Here is a 14,998-nt window from a genome sequence, read left to right on the forward strand (position 1 = left end):
TACTAAACTCAAAGAAAAACGTGAGGGGTGGTCCTCACTATATTTGAACTGGTGGGGTAAAATTGAGGATATTAATATAGTAATAGTTTCACAACTATTATGTGCCTTGTCTATGCTTCCTCTCCATTTTCCTATGACCTTCTTTAAATCCATAGAGAGAGCGATATCCAAATTTACTTTGAATAACAAAATCCTAGGATCAACTGCAATTACCTGAGAACTTGTAAACCACATGACAGTATTGGTTTACCAAATTGTCTCTAACACAATAAGGCTTTTCCTATAAAAAGGCACATAATGTTTTTCTTTATAAAAGAGTTTTGATTGTAAAATAATTACCCAAATGGCTTCAAATTGGAAAAAACATTACGCATCCAATTTCATTACCTTCTTTATTATCTGTGACTAACTCTAATGTACTGCCACAATTCTCCTCCTTCATTAAAACAACTAAACTGGCACTCTTAGACTTGGATTCTGTATTCAAAATCAGTATTGTTACTACTAAAAGATCCTCTTTATTGTATAATCCTCTAATTACATTTAAAGCAAATTTAGGTTGTGTCATTCCTGTATTTAGGCTAGAATTATCTGTTTACATATTACCTACCAGGGAGATAAGTTTTTATCATTCTCCGAATTGAAATATAGATATTAAATACCTTTATCAGACTATCATAAATATGAACTATTATGCAACACCATTTTGAATAGTTTTTCCCACGTTTCACTAGTGACCTTTACTTCAGATCTTGAAAGTTGTTTAAAAACGTTCACCAGCACTGATCACATTATTTCTATAATATATAAATATTCCAATATTTTAAAACATCTAGTTTACTTACGGTTTGTAAATTTTTTAATAATCTCTCATAATCTCTATCTGAAAATGACAATCAGTGCATTTAGTTTTCTTGTACCTCAGGCCAGTTACCTGCCATTATATACCAGGCTAACAAATTGTGCTAAAGAACTGCTAGTGGGCTCCTCAAAACATATTTATAGCTAAATTATCAGATTCTTCAACTAGCTGTAATTGTCATTCTTCTGAAGATTTGGTAAAACATATCTTGTTTGGCTGTTCACATGTTTCAAAATGTTGGTCTTGTGTTTGGAATATTATAATAAAGATTCTTAATATTTCAGATGTTTACTTTTATCATACAACTTAGGGGCTGACTGCGATGATAAGGGAACCACTGTCGCTTTTCGGCAGTCTTCCCGCCCTCTTCCCTGGCGATCCGACTGCCGAATTGTGAAGTGAGTGGGGAGACGGCCTCAAGACTGGCGCATCGACTGACATTTCTGCTCCCACGGCGGGAGAGTCAGAGGCAGGCCATGGAGGCGGTACCTTCATTTTTTCCACCGGCTTAGTTACAAACTGCCTTTCCGACCACCTTTCCCTAGCAGGGTTAGCACCATGCGTGCGTCGGTAGACAGGCAGTAAATGTGCCCTAAAATTGTGCCCTTGTGTACTGGTGCTGGTTCACATGTAAAGCACTCCAATACCTCTGGTTAGGGTGTGCACTATATTAAACAGCTCTTTACGAATAACAACATATGGCTGACTGACTGACTGGAATCACATTGTGTGCATTCTGGCTTACGGCGTGCCAGTGTCACGCACTGCTGTCATTACTCCACCGCAGTGATACCGTCCGCCCCGCGAGGAAGTCTCAATGTGACAGGCGGGAAGGGCCACCTGCTCTGCAGTGTACTCTGTCCAGGCGGGGCAGCCGTAAGATTGCATAATGCAGCCCCCAGGGGAAGTGAGGTCGACAGACCAGTCTTCCCCTGGGGAGTTAACGCGATACTGGGACAGGGAGTTAGGGGGTAGTTTAGGGGTGGGGCCAGGTTAGAGGATAAAGGGGGCTGGAGAGGAAGTTCTTCCTCTTCCTGTCCCCAGCGCCCCGGGGTGGTTTAGGTAGCGGTTCTTTGTCCACCTGCCCACCCTACAGTTCAGGTGGTTGGATCGGGTGTAGGTTATAAAGCGTGCCAGTTTAGGACGGGTTGAGAGTGTGTGTGGCAGGACTTGGGAGGGGGGGAGTCCATGACGGGCATGCTCACCCTTCCGGGGAGGGGGATACGGGTGCAAGGCGGGGGTGCGTCATGCAGGAGTGCGATGGCTGAAGATGATGGAGGAGGTTGGAAGAGAAGTGATGAAGCGAATGGGATAAGTGAGGAGGTTGCCGGGTGATGCAGGAGTGAGTATTTGGAGTATGGGAGCGTATGGAAGGATGAGAGACACGACGTTGGGGATTGTTGGGGGGTTGATTGATGTTGTGTTATATGTTGTTCAACCCTGTCCTAATAAATGGCCTTTTACGCTAAATAATTGCGTGGAGTAGTTATTGCGCGACTTGTAGTCAGGCCCTCAGTCATTTTTGCAGATCTTTTTTATTGCTTTCGCACCTTTCTCAACGTCACAAGAAAGTAATTGATTTTCTAATTTCCTCAGATATTAAGTTAATTACTTCTCACTGTAAGGATGTAACTCAGCTTTCAATTCATATATGGTGGCCTTGGATTACCTTCACAAGTAAAGGAGCAAATGTATTTGTAATACATATATTTAAACTTTAAACTTTAAAAAAATATGCCCATAAAATAGTGTATGCTCCTGACATGCGGTGACTGGTTCTTCAAAGCATTGGTTTATGTATTGTGTCATGGTTATGCTTTTATTGATCGCTATTTGGGTCTGTGTCCTCATTTGTATGCATGAAAAATTGTGTTTTCCTGCTGGTGATTCAAAAACAGTGAAATTATATGTAATGTTTACATCTATCATTTATTGTCCCTCTAAAAATGTACTGCACTGATGTGTCAGTCCGGTCACACTTAGACCCTGATTATGAGCCAGGTTCAATGGAATTACCATATGGGATTCCACTCTGCCTGACTCTGAGCGGGCTGGTGTTCGCACCCTTGTTCCCGCCTGGGTTGGAACACTATGGCATATAGTACTGGGTGGTAACTTCACACGAAAAATCTCTTTGGCTTTTTTCCCCTTTTTTTCTGGTTTGGGAGTATCCCATGCTCCCCCATTCCAGAATTTAGCACCCCCTTGCCCACCACTCCCCTCGGCACCTTCTGCCCTCATCAACCCGCAATTAGGCCTCAGCATAGATTTACCACCTTAGTGTAGATGGTTGATGTATGCGTTAAACCCAAAGTAATTTGGGATTCCGTTGTGGTTTTATGACTGGTAAATCCAGTTTCACGTGGTAATTCCAGTACAATGGGATTTTACTCATAATTACATGACACTGGGAGGATGTTACCACAAGGTTATTTTATTTTTGAGTAATTGCAATCAGACCCTACATGTCCTGCTTTTCTTCCCTAGAAAGTTAGGGGTAACTTTAGGATTCATATAGAGATGATGATGCACATTTGGATCACGGTTCAAGTTATTCCACATATTGTAATCTTTATGTTTCTGTTTTTCAGGATACTCCCTGGCTTTAGTGCATGGGCGGCAGAAGAATAAAGAGCCCCTGTATGTTTCGGGAGCGCCCCGGCACAGCAACACAGGGAAAGTGCTGGTCTTTGAAAAGGACATTCACTCCTACCGTCCCATCCATCGACTTCCAGGGGAACAGGTGATTTACACCCCAGATTCGAGGGGCCCTGGTGTCAAAACACTAAAGTCCTAAGGTGGCAGAGAGGCCGTCCACTAGCATGGCAGGGCTGGAGAACACTGCGTAAAAAGCCATGGCTCTATCACTGTGGGTAGGGTCGTGTGCCTACTGAGTGCGGCCAGGAGCAGCTCAGGGGAAATGTGGTCTGATACAGGGCAGGGCTGGACTGGGAAAACAAAGCAGCCCCGGCAAAATGCTCAAACTAGCCCTTCTCCCTTGCACAATCTCTCTCTCTTTTCCTTCATCCATTCTCACCCTCGTCTCTCTCTTCTCCCCCTCTGATCGCTTTCCCTCTACCTTTCCCCCTCATTCTCTCTCTGGTTCCCTCACTCTGGAAGCCTCCATGTGCCTGCTGTAATTAACCTCTGGGGGCTTTTGGGAAGTAAGTGACAAAGGCACCAGGAGCAGCCCTTTGCTCTAGAACCCGGCTTCCGGGTGTTATGTCCTGCGAGACACGTTCTAGTGTCTCGACAAGCACAGAGTTTATAGCCACTACCCTATGGGAATGGGCACACTTGCACCCCCACCTGCATCCCTCACAGGCGTCATGAGTGACGTGAGCCTGCTAATAAAAGGGCCCGGGTGCACATGCTTGAGGCCAGTTGAATGATTACAGATACTGTGTCTGCATCAGTCCTTCCCTAGCATGTGGGCCTAGGGCCCACAACACAACATTTGGCGACGAGGCGGGTCTGCCCCGCGTGTCCCCGAGAAGCAGCCTCCTCTGAGGGGAGAGGGCCCTGTTCAGGGCCCCCTAATGCCTGCATGCCTCGGGCGTGCGGTGCCTGGACCGGATGAAGGACACCCAGCGGGTGTACTGGCACCTGCGCCTCTGCCATCACAAGAAGGGATAATGCTTACGTGGCAAGGGCACCCCCCGTGAGGAGGCGCACGACACGCGGGAGGGCCTGAGGGGGGCATCTGAGGAGCCTTGGGCCTGGATGAGGTGAAGAGGTGATTGGGAGCCCACCCCACACCTAGCGTGCTGGCACAAGTGTGCAGAGACCATGTGGTGCCAGGTCTTCGCCGCGCTGAGCCCCAACAGATGAAAGTGCAGAGCGGAGCCCAACCTGGCGAAAGGTGAGCCACGGAATGTGAGGTGTCATGGGGCTGAAGCGAGAGGAGTGACCCTAATGACATGCGGTCATCGGGTGTCCACCCTGCATCTGAAGTGCCGGTGTACTGATCAGCCGGAATGTGAGCCTGCGAGGGGAGGACAGAGAGCGTAGCAGCGACCCGCTCCATCTCAACCCTGAGGAGAAAGTAAACCCTGTCCCGTAGCTAAGCTACGCAGTCCCCAGGTAGCAGCTCCAACCCCACCCAGCACAGCGAGTGGAACGAAAGAGGCTGCGGCGACCGCCTCGTGTGCGGGCAAAAGTAGAATCAGGGTGCGAAGCACCTAGCTAATGAACTATTGTTACACACCACATACCATCATCCAGGTCAGCGGATAGAAGTTACGTGGGACTTAAGGACAAGTTTACACTGGCACGGTCCGAGTGCGCAGATGACATCTTCAAGCAAGAATTTGTATCCTTAACCGATCAGGTTAAATGATGAATACCTGCTGAGAGTGTCCTGCCACAGTCAGAGTCACCAGTCCTGGTCTGCTGTCTTCCTGATGCCGGATCAGAAAAATTGATGGTCCCTGTGGTTTATATTTTGTTACTGTTTATCCCTACAGGTTGAACTATAGAGTTTTCTTGTATTAAAATTTGGGAGGTATGTTATGTCCTGCGAGACACGTTCTATTGTCTCGACAGGCATAGAGTTTATAGCCACTCCCCTATGGGAATGGGCACATTTGCACCCGCACATGCATCCCTCACAGGCATCACGAGTGACATGAGCCTGCTAATAAAAGGGCCCAGGTGCACATGCTCGAGGCCAGTTGAATGACTACAGATATTGTGTCTGCGTCAGTCCTTCCCTAGCATGTGGGCCTAGGGCCCACAACACAACATCCGGGTGCTCGCAGGGTGGATTAAAAGGCCTGTCCGGCCCTGATCTGGGGCATGTGCCAGCACACTAGGTGATGAGGCTAGTGCATAATGTTTACAGCAGGGGTGCTGGTTCTTCTCACGCAGCTTCTTTGGAATGTAGTGGCAATTGGTGCAGTTTGTAAACATTTCTTCATAAATAATTGTCGGGACACTGTAGAATGTGAGGACGACTGAAAAGTGGAACAAAGAGCATGTTTGCCTGCCACTGATGCAGATTACAGAATTTTCTCAGCGAAATCTTGAAAGTGTTAGGTCCAGGAGCCTTGGTAGTTGACCGCCAGAGCATAAACATTTAGAAAACTGTATTAGCAGACAGTAGCTTATTGGTTAAGTTTAATGTGTGTGCGGCTGCAACATGCAACATACAGTAACAAATATAGAACTTCTGATTTTGCCAAAGACTATAGGACTCACAGCTGTGACCCCCTTATGAACTTAAAACTGCATCCACGCTGAGGAAACCGAATCAGCAGAACAGGATGTAGTTATGTGAAGATCCTAGAGAGGGGAAATCTATCTCATTCCTTTGAATGAGAGTGAAGATGAAGAGGGGATAACTGAATGGGAAGCTTTTGTACTATAGCATTGAGGTAGACAATTTGGTTGAAGGAGATTCAAGAGGGTTCCTTAAATAGCTCAACCATATACAGGAGTTACTATTTATTCTCGTGGGAGGACGTAGGTGGGGGAGGAGATTCCATTCTTAACACTACAATAGAGTTTGTCCTTGAGTTTCTGTTGGGAGTTATTATTGTTACTCAATGGAGATTAAATTCGTTCTTAATATCACACATTTTAGGGAGGTGTTGCAGAGTCACATCTGTCACTGTAGCAGCAGGTGCAGTGTCAACGGGCCAGAGACCAGAGGGAACCACTGGTTCCTGACTATCATGATGTTTGCTTGCTTGCGCTAGAGCTCATGACACCCTTGCTAGGCCCCTGGATCTTGCTAGTGCAATGTAGTAACAGTGATTTTTAGGTATCCCTAAAGGGACCTGGAGTTGGGGGAATTACTAGAAATGGGGACCATTTTCCTAATTCAGCTATGGAGTTTTCTGAGAAAGAGCTTCAGGAATAGTTTGTAGACCTCATTTTTTAGATCAGTGGCAATGTTATTAGTTAAGAACGTTCTTGCTGAAGAGGTGCCCTACTCAGAAATATTTATTTGAAGCAGTATTTTTGTAGGTGGTTTTGACTCTGCTGTTCAGTAGTTCTTTTTTGGAACATATCCTAACTTGGACAAACGTATCATTATCATCATATTTACACTGGATCACCTTTAACGGAGTGCGGTGACACAGAGCTACAATAAACTGGGTACAAGTAGTCCATACATCTCGAAAAAGCTTATACCGTCTGTGTTTATGGCACCATCATTTAACCAGTGGGTCTGTTGCTTATAGAGCATGGTGGGGGCTCGATAAAAATAATTATGCAATTGTAAAGTGTTATTCGTCTGTCCTGGGTTCCCTGCATCAAGCTTCCAGAAGTGGTGTGCACCAGAGTCTGGGGGCATTTTCTAGCCGATTCTTTGAGCTATGTGATGGACAAAATGAGTTCATCTCTCTGACAGATGAAGACATTGCAGACACTCAAAAGAGACTTTTCTTCATTTGCTCTTAGGTGGGGTCATACTTTGGATCTGAGCTTTGTCCTTTGGATGTAGACATGGATGGTTTGACAGACTACCTTCTCATTGGGGCCCCTTTCTACCATATAAAAGGTGAAGAAGGAAAAGTCTATATCTATAAATTTGATCAGAAGGTAAGAAAAATGGCATTTGGACAACATTTTAAGTCAACAATATCGAGTCACACAAATATCGAGTTTTTATTATTGTGATGCATAAATATTGTGCTGCAGAAATAATTATTTTTTTAAGTTAAGTAATATCGTTGTCAAAAATCTTTATGTATTTTAGTTTGCATTTTAATTGTATATGTTCTAATTTGTTTGTATAATTGTTGTTAATGTTAATGTTAATGTTAAGTGGCATTTCTATAGCGCCTCATCACCAACAGTCTCTTAGCACTTCTGAGAGAATTGCAGAACCCTACCAGCAGTTACTAATCAGCGTGTCTACCCGGTCGGAGCACATCTTGTCCCCGAGCCTGTGTGAACAAAAAAAGTATTTCGTTTTTTCCTGAATGGAAGGAGAGAAGCTTCCCTATGCAGACTTTCCGCCAACTTATTCCACAGTTGGGGGTTCAGAACTGAGAAAGCTCGTCCGCCCATGGTGGCTTTGTCAAGCAGTGGGAAGGATGGCAGGCCTGCCTCGAACAAGCGGAAGTCACGTCCCGGCATGTTTCTCCTTAGGCGGTCCTTGATGTAATCCGGTGCCCGTACAAAGAGATCTTTGTGTGTAATGCATAGGCCCTTAAACCTTGCCCTCTGCTTAATTGGGAGCCAGTGGAACTGCTTTAGTAGTGGTGTGGCATGTGAACGTCTTGTGAGCTTAAAAATTAATCTTACTGTGTCATTCATTACTGCTTGCAGCTTACCTAACAGCTTGTCAAGTAGCCCAATATATAATGCATTGCCGTAGTCCAACCTCGAAACAATAAGTGCCGTCACCGCAGTGTGCAGAGCTGAGAGTGGTAGGAGGGGTACAAGTTTCCTGAGATGCCTCAAAAGGCCCACACAGATCCCTACTATGGTGCTCACGTGGTTTGACAGTGTAAGCTTAGCATCTAATTTAATGCCTAAGCTCCTCACGACAGAAGCCGGAGTGGGTGTAGTACCCAGCTCTTGTGGCCCAAAAAGATTAGACCAGGGGTTGACTCCTGTTGTGATGGCTAGTACCTCTATTTTGTCAGGGTTTACTTTAAGCGAGTTGGCGGTCATCTAGTTCACTGTATACCTAAGGATGTTCTGTACACAAGATTGCGTTTGAAGGGAACTGTCGATCCAAAGGATCAATTAAGTGTCATCCGCATAACTGAACACTCGACAGTCCAAGGCTGCCACCAGTGGCTGGAGATAGATGTTAAAAAGAAGTGGGGACAGCGCAGAACCCTGCGGAACTCCACAAGGCAGTGCACCTTTACTGGACACACAGCCCCCTAGCTAAACTCTTTGTGTCCGATCCTTCTAGAAGGAGGAAATCCATTGATACGCCACACTAAAGATTCCCAACTTCTGAATACGAGCCAGCAGTTGGACATGGTTCATCGTGTCAAACGCGGATTTTAGGTCCAGCAGGATCAAAGCAGAGAGCTTCTTCTTGTCGGCCGCAAGCCTGAGCTCATCCAACACCGAGAGCATCACCCAGTAATAGTTTATGTGCTAAATGGTTTACCCTCTTTGAATAACAGATTTAAAAATAAGATAAAAAGAAACAAGAGGCGCTTACCGATCTGTGCATGTGCAACACTAGCAGCACTATCTGTGTATCAACAATGAAAAATCCAATAACAAAATTGTTAGCCGAAGGATGGTGAGGTTAATAAAAAGAAAAGAGGAAACACAAGATTTCACACTCCTTAATAAGGTGGAACTTAAAGACGAGGACTATTGCACAGGAGGCAACCAAAAGAAGGGGCATATATGAATTCATAAGCATATGAATATATACCAATATCACAACAAATTTTGCATTGTGCTATGCTCAATTACTGATTAGACAAAGGTTCATAATTCAAAACTGATTTCAACATGAGAAACAACATCAACTATAAATAAACAATTTAGTAGCGCATTGAATTTGATTAATATCATATCTAAATACATTAAAATGGTACCATGCCAATGTACAATCAGAATGCATTATGAACATAAAATTATACAATGCTAAATTTGCATATATATATACATGTATGTATATAAAAACACATCAAACTGCATCAAGACAATGACCGTTTGCAAAGAAACAGTGTGATAAACATCTTTTTGTTCTCAGTGTAGAATTGAAGGAATACATTCCTCAAGTGTATTTAGACCTTTATTGATGGTATCGCACCTCAAGATCCAACGTCATTCTGCTTTGTTAAGAATCTGCTGGATAGCACCACCTCATGGTGGTTTACGTATCAATTTAATTATCTGCTATTTTTTCTGGTCAGGAGAATGATTGTGATAAAGAAAATGGAATTTCATTCGAGCATGTTCATTCCTACACCCAATCCGGCTCTTGTGTTGTGAAAGAAAGGTTTTAACCTTTTGAGGTGTTTGACCCACATAAAAAAATTGCAAGGGCACCATAGTGCATAAATCACATTCTGTGAATTACTATTAGAATGATCCTTTAGATTATGTACTACATTGCCATGTATAAATTGTTTAGTATTAACTGTTGACTCACACATTATCCAGCTGCCACATCTTTGGTGACCTACAATTTTGTCTTTAACTTATGAGTCTTAGAAGGGCAGTGCTGTGGGACCACCAAAGGACCACCAGCCAGGCCCGGAGAAAATCCTAACCTGGTGGGTGGTCAACTTTGGTCGGCCCGCTCCCACACTGCCAAAGTCGTAAGTAGGCCCTATGTCATCCCTAAATAATGGGTCAACTTTAGCAGTTCCTACCCAAACTGTACAATATCTAGAAAAAGAAGAGCAGACAGGCTACAATACCAGCACTAGAGGTTAGCAATACCAGCAATATGGAGACATACATATCCCCACCTCACTCCACACCCCCACAAAGACTTTATTTTAAAAAACTGTTTTAATAATGAAAAAAGGAAAATAATTATTCCCACAGCTAATAATCTCTTCTCCTTAACTAATCACCCATTTGGTTATTAGATGGCACATTAAAAACATAACCCACCCTTTAACCAAATCTACATAGTATTAAATGGGCGATCCAAAATATTAATATACCATTAATTGTTTGACTACTCACCAACAAGCAAAGGTCTACATACCATGGGTTTTCACTATAATTCACCAAAGAATTAATATATACTCTTCAAAAAATAGTTATAGGTTTTGAACATGTTATGATCCATACCATCACATGCAAATTCAAGGGTGCCGTTTTCATATAAACCAAGCACTTTTGTGACACCTACAAAAATCCACTGTTAACATAATTCACATTCAAAATGAAAAAAAAAACTCATCGGCCTGGTCTGTCTCTTCCTCAGAATTAAAAAAAAGTATTATGATTTATCATTTGACTGACCCATTTAAAAAAAAATTAACAACAAGTGTCACAACTTCTTGATTACTTTGAAGACACAGGTTTGTCACCTGCACTTGTCAGGTGACAGACACGAATGTAGGTTCCAAGTTCGATAGTAAAACGTCTATCAAAATACCCTTAACCAAGAAGCCAAAACCAACATTGTCACTGAAGAGTGACACAACTCCTTTCTAGATACACTTAGATGACACCACTTAGCACAATACCAATTCACAGAAGGATTTCAAAAAGAACAAACTTATGAAGAGTTTAGAGCAAGCCCTATCACAATCCTGAAAATCCAAAATCTCAAAACAAGCAGGCACAGGCACAAAATGCTAGTTAAGAACTGCACATATTTTAAACTGTGAAATACCTTGATTATGTAGACTCCATCGCCCACAGCCTAATCTAATAAAACACAATAATTGGCAACAAATCACTACCAAACAACTTCCACAGAATATTAAACAACTGTATCCTAAACTGATATTGATAAACGCAATTTCACATCAGTTCTCCAAAATATTAGGTTCGATTTAATTTTTTGAATTTTTTTAATTAAACTACAAGTCCCAGTATCCGAATTAAAAACCTTGTACTAACAAATCTGTTACCTCAACACAAAACCAATCTATTATAATTCATTCAATACAAAAGAACATATAAAACACGTACATAATTTAAACAAAATCTTAAACTTCATGAATGAAGCACACTACTATAAGTACTTTTTCACATCAACCTAAATAATAACTGTTTTACTCTAAAATGAAAGTACACATTACTGTCAGACGTCATTCCAGGCTCTAACTGATTGCATGCGGGAACAGAACACGTGTCTTTACTGCATGGTGCCGACAGCTGGGAAATCATCTGGGTTCTCTGGGTATCCCTTGTGTCTGCATTTCCTCCTCTTTCCGGGCCCGGGGCCAGTATGTCAGAATCTGCCATACATGGGTGCCATCTTGGTTGTTAGTTACATCCAAATCAAAGATGGCTCCACATAACTTTAGTAATGGGTTTCTTCTCTTCTCAATAGAGAGGAGGAGCGGCTCCAGTGGGAGCCAATCATTTTCAAGTTAAGTTTGGTTATGTAAGCGGATTCTGCCTGGGATATTTTGCATTGTAAACGCTCTGACTGTTGTTAGAGCACCTTTTTGCTCCGCTATTAGTTCTCCTCTAATTTGTGTCCTATTTCTGCTTGTTGCAAGTTTCTCTTTGTGCTCCAGAGTTGTTGAAATCTCTGCCCTGCTGTTATTTCTGGAGATTTTGTGCTTTGGCCTTTTCCTTAATTAGCAGCAGTTTCTTTCTTGTGGCACTGCCCGCTTTTGGTAGCCATTAGTCAGTCTGTGCAGTAGCTGTCCCCTTCCTCGGGGTCAAGACACATTTGAAGAATATTTTCCTGACCAGTCCGGGACACAGCACATAATCATTTTAGTACCAATACCTTCTTCATACACAATTGAACACATTAAACACAGCATAAATAACCCCACCTCTACATTCCCAAATAGAAATAACTAAAATCGGTACTCACATGTTGTAGCTGATGGCCATCCTGAGAAATCATTTTTCACAACCATTAATCTTCATGTGAATACCACATAAAATGTAAAAATCGATCTATCCCAAAAACGGAGCAATTCACATTGGTAAGATACAGTATGAAATCCAACAAATGCTTTACTGGAAAATAAAATACACATCTTAGTTTCCAAGGAGGAGAATAGAGGAAATTAAAAAAAAAGATTTGGAACAGAATTTTCCAAAACATTTTCCTTAAAAGTACATCTTTATTATATTGATTTACAGATATATAAGCTATGCAATGTAAATGTAGTATTCTAGCTCCAATCCCACAAAGATTGAAGAGAGTGCATATGTTTAAAGATGAGCACAGATTTACTGTTTTAACTGTAGTCCAACAAACATTGGGAACAAAGTGTATATATTTGGAGGGAGGTGTCAGATTCACTAGTCTATCTCCAGCAAAACATAAATTGAGAAAAGAGCATATATTTGGAGGGCGTTTAATATACCATTCTCACATTAGGGAAAGGACACAATTTTGAACATATATAAACATACTTGTTGGGGGCCTCTTTACATGCCTTTCTGGCAAGCATGTTATGGTGGGATCCACGCCATGAAATGCTTGGTGGAAAGGCAGGTCGGAATCTGCTTGGTGGTGCCGACATTGGCACCGCCGCGATTCCCACCTGTTTTTCCCACTGCCATAGGATCCTGGCGGTGGCAGCAGTCTTGTGGCAGTCCCACCGCCATCATCAAAGTCGGGTTGGAGGCACTCCGCAATGGCAGCAGTCAGACCGCCATCCACAGGCACGGCAGTCCCAGAACCGCCATACTCGTAATTAGGCCCATAGTCTTTTGTACATTTTCAGAACATCCTGTGTGATGCTCACACTGTTTTTTTGGCTAGTGAGAGGAGGCAAAATGGTGGTGGTAAGAATAATCAACAATCAGAGCATAGGCCAAACTTTGGAGGAGTAGGAGCAATACTTTAGTTGCTGCCTACAAAAGGCTAGAGCAAATGAGACTATTTACGGGGCATATTATCAAGAAACAGAGTTAAAATTATCGCCGCTTTAGCGGCAGAAAACTGCCGCTAAAGTGGCGATAATGGGCTTGATAATATGCCCTTGAGAATTTCCATAGAAGCCCATGTTCTGGTGTCAACATGGGCTTCTATTGGAATTCTATGCGGCATATTATCAAGCCCATTATCGCCGCTTTAGCGGCAGTTTTCTGCCGCTAAGGCGGCGATAATTTTAACGCCGTGCTTGATAATATGCCCCAAGATGTCTAAGTTGATCGTGATGCAACGGTTTTCATACAGTCCTTACATTAGGCAAAGAAGAGCCAGTGACAATTACGCCTTTTAAATCATTAGATGTCATCAGAAAGTAAAGTTTTCAACAAGGCACCAATATGTCGCTCTTGCCTTTAATGTCCATGTCCATTGATTAGAGTGCTCAATACAACTGTGGGAGCAAAACCTCACTCCTTATCAAAGTGAAACCCTCACTAGATGAATTGAGAGGTAACATCATCAATTGTCTGGCAGATATATAACAGTGAATGGCCCACAATAAGCTGAAACTGAACGGATCCAAAAGAAATCATTGTAATAGGTGTGTGGTCCTACTCTGTGGACTTCTGACATCTGGCATCTGGCCGGGTGATGTGCTTAGTGCTTGTCTGGCACGGTGCAACAACTAAAAAATGTGTGACTCTACATCAATGCAGATATTTTTGTAAATGCTTGTGACATGAGTATTTTTGTCTACTTGAAATTACTTTGAAGGATTTATCCTCTTTTGACCTTCACATATCAGATCTAGTTCCCATTGTACTGTCACAAGTAGATTATGCCTCTAGAATTTATCTTTGCTCTCTGTCTGGGATGTAATGACCACATTTCTCAGGCGTTGGCTTCCCTTCATTGACTCTCAAGCAGCCAAAAAGTGTTATTTGTGTTTCTTTGTATTGAACATAGGTCACTTACACTATTTAACACCAACAGGACACTTGTGCAGAGCTATTTCCTTTATAAGAATTATATAACGTAATATAAAGTAAAAGTATGGCTACATTATTTAGTCTATTCTGTAGAGTACATAGTTAAAACAGGTTATGCGATAATATGGTGAACCAAAAAACAAATGAAATCTGAGTACATATACAGTATATACGAAAAGATGTATGGGAAAAATAGAAAAACACTATGAATTAGAATAAATTGAGATGAATAAAAGGTGTTCTATCATATCCATAGGAAAAAACAAAAACACAATGAGTTAGAATAAATCGTCATATCCCGCCTTAATTTCCATGTTGCAGCATAATAAAGTTATTGGTATAAATGGCACAGAGGTCAACGCAGAGGACTGTAAAACACAATGCAGTAGGTAAAAGAAGCATTTGAAAGGCAAATTAAACACTCAGCCTTTTTTAGAGAAACCAGTGGCAAGACTCCTTATATATATTTATTTTATGGGTATATGAAATTTGCGGAATTTACTTTCAAGTAATTACATGAAATTTCATTACATGGCCATGTCTGAACTGGGGTGGTGGAGTGAGCTAAAGAATGATGATGGATTAAACTCAGATCAGGTGACTGGGGGGGGGGGGAGTGTTTGATTTGCTCAAATGCTCCGTCCATCATCCCCTTTGGTATCGCTATTGTAGACCTGAACA

At 42.4% G+C, this 14,998-nt stretch overlaps 1 protein-coding gene across 1 annotated transcript in view; it reads left to right on the top strand.

Annotated features, from left to right (window-relative positions):
• The window catches only part of ITGAE (integrin subunit alpha E), an 847,690-nt gene that overhangs the window by 538,283 nt on the left and 294,409 nt on the right, over positions 1 to 14,998 (top strand). Inside the window, exons 14-15 of the mRNA XM_085649316.1 lie at positions 3,454 to 3,605; positions 7,271 to 7,411. Coding sequence (XP_085505442.1) covers positions 3,454 to 3,605; positions 7,271 to 7,411 — 293 coding nt within the window. The remainder of the gene's footprint in view (positions 1 to 3,453; positions 3,606 to 7,270; positions 7,412 to 14,998) is intronic.

Source organism: Triturus cristatus, chromosome 3_2 (assembly GCF_964204655.1).
Source record: "Triturus cristatus chromosome 3_2, aTriCri1.1, whole genome shotgun sequence".
Lineage (NCBI taxonomy): Eukaryota > Metazoa > Chordata > Amphibia > Caudata > Salamandridae > Triturus > Triturus cristatus.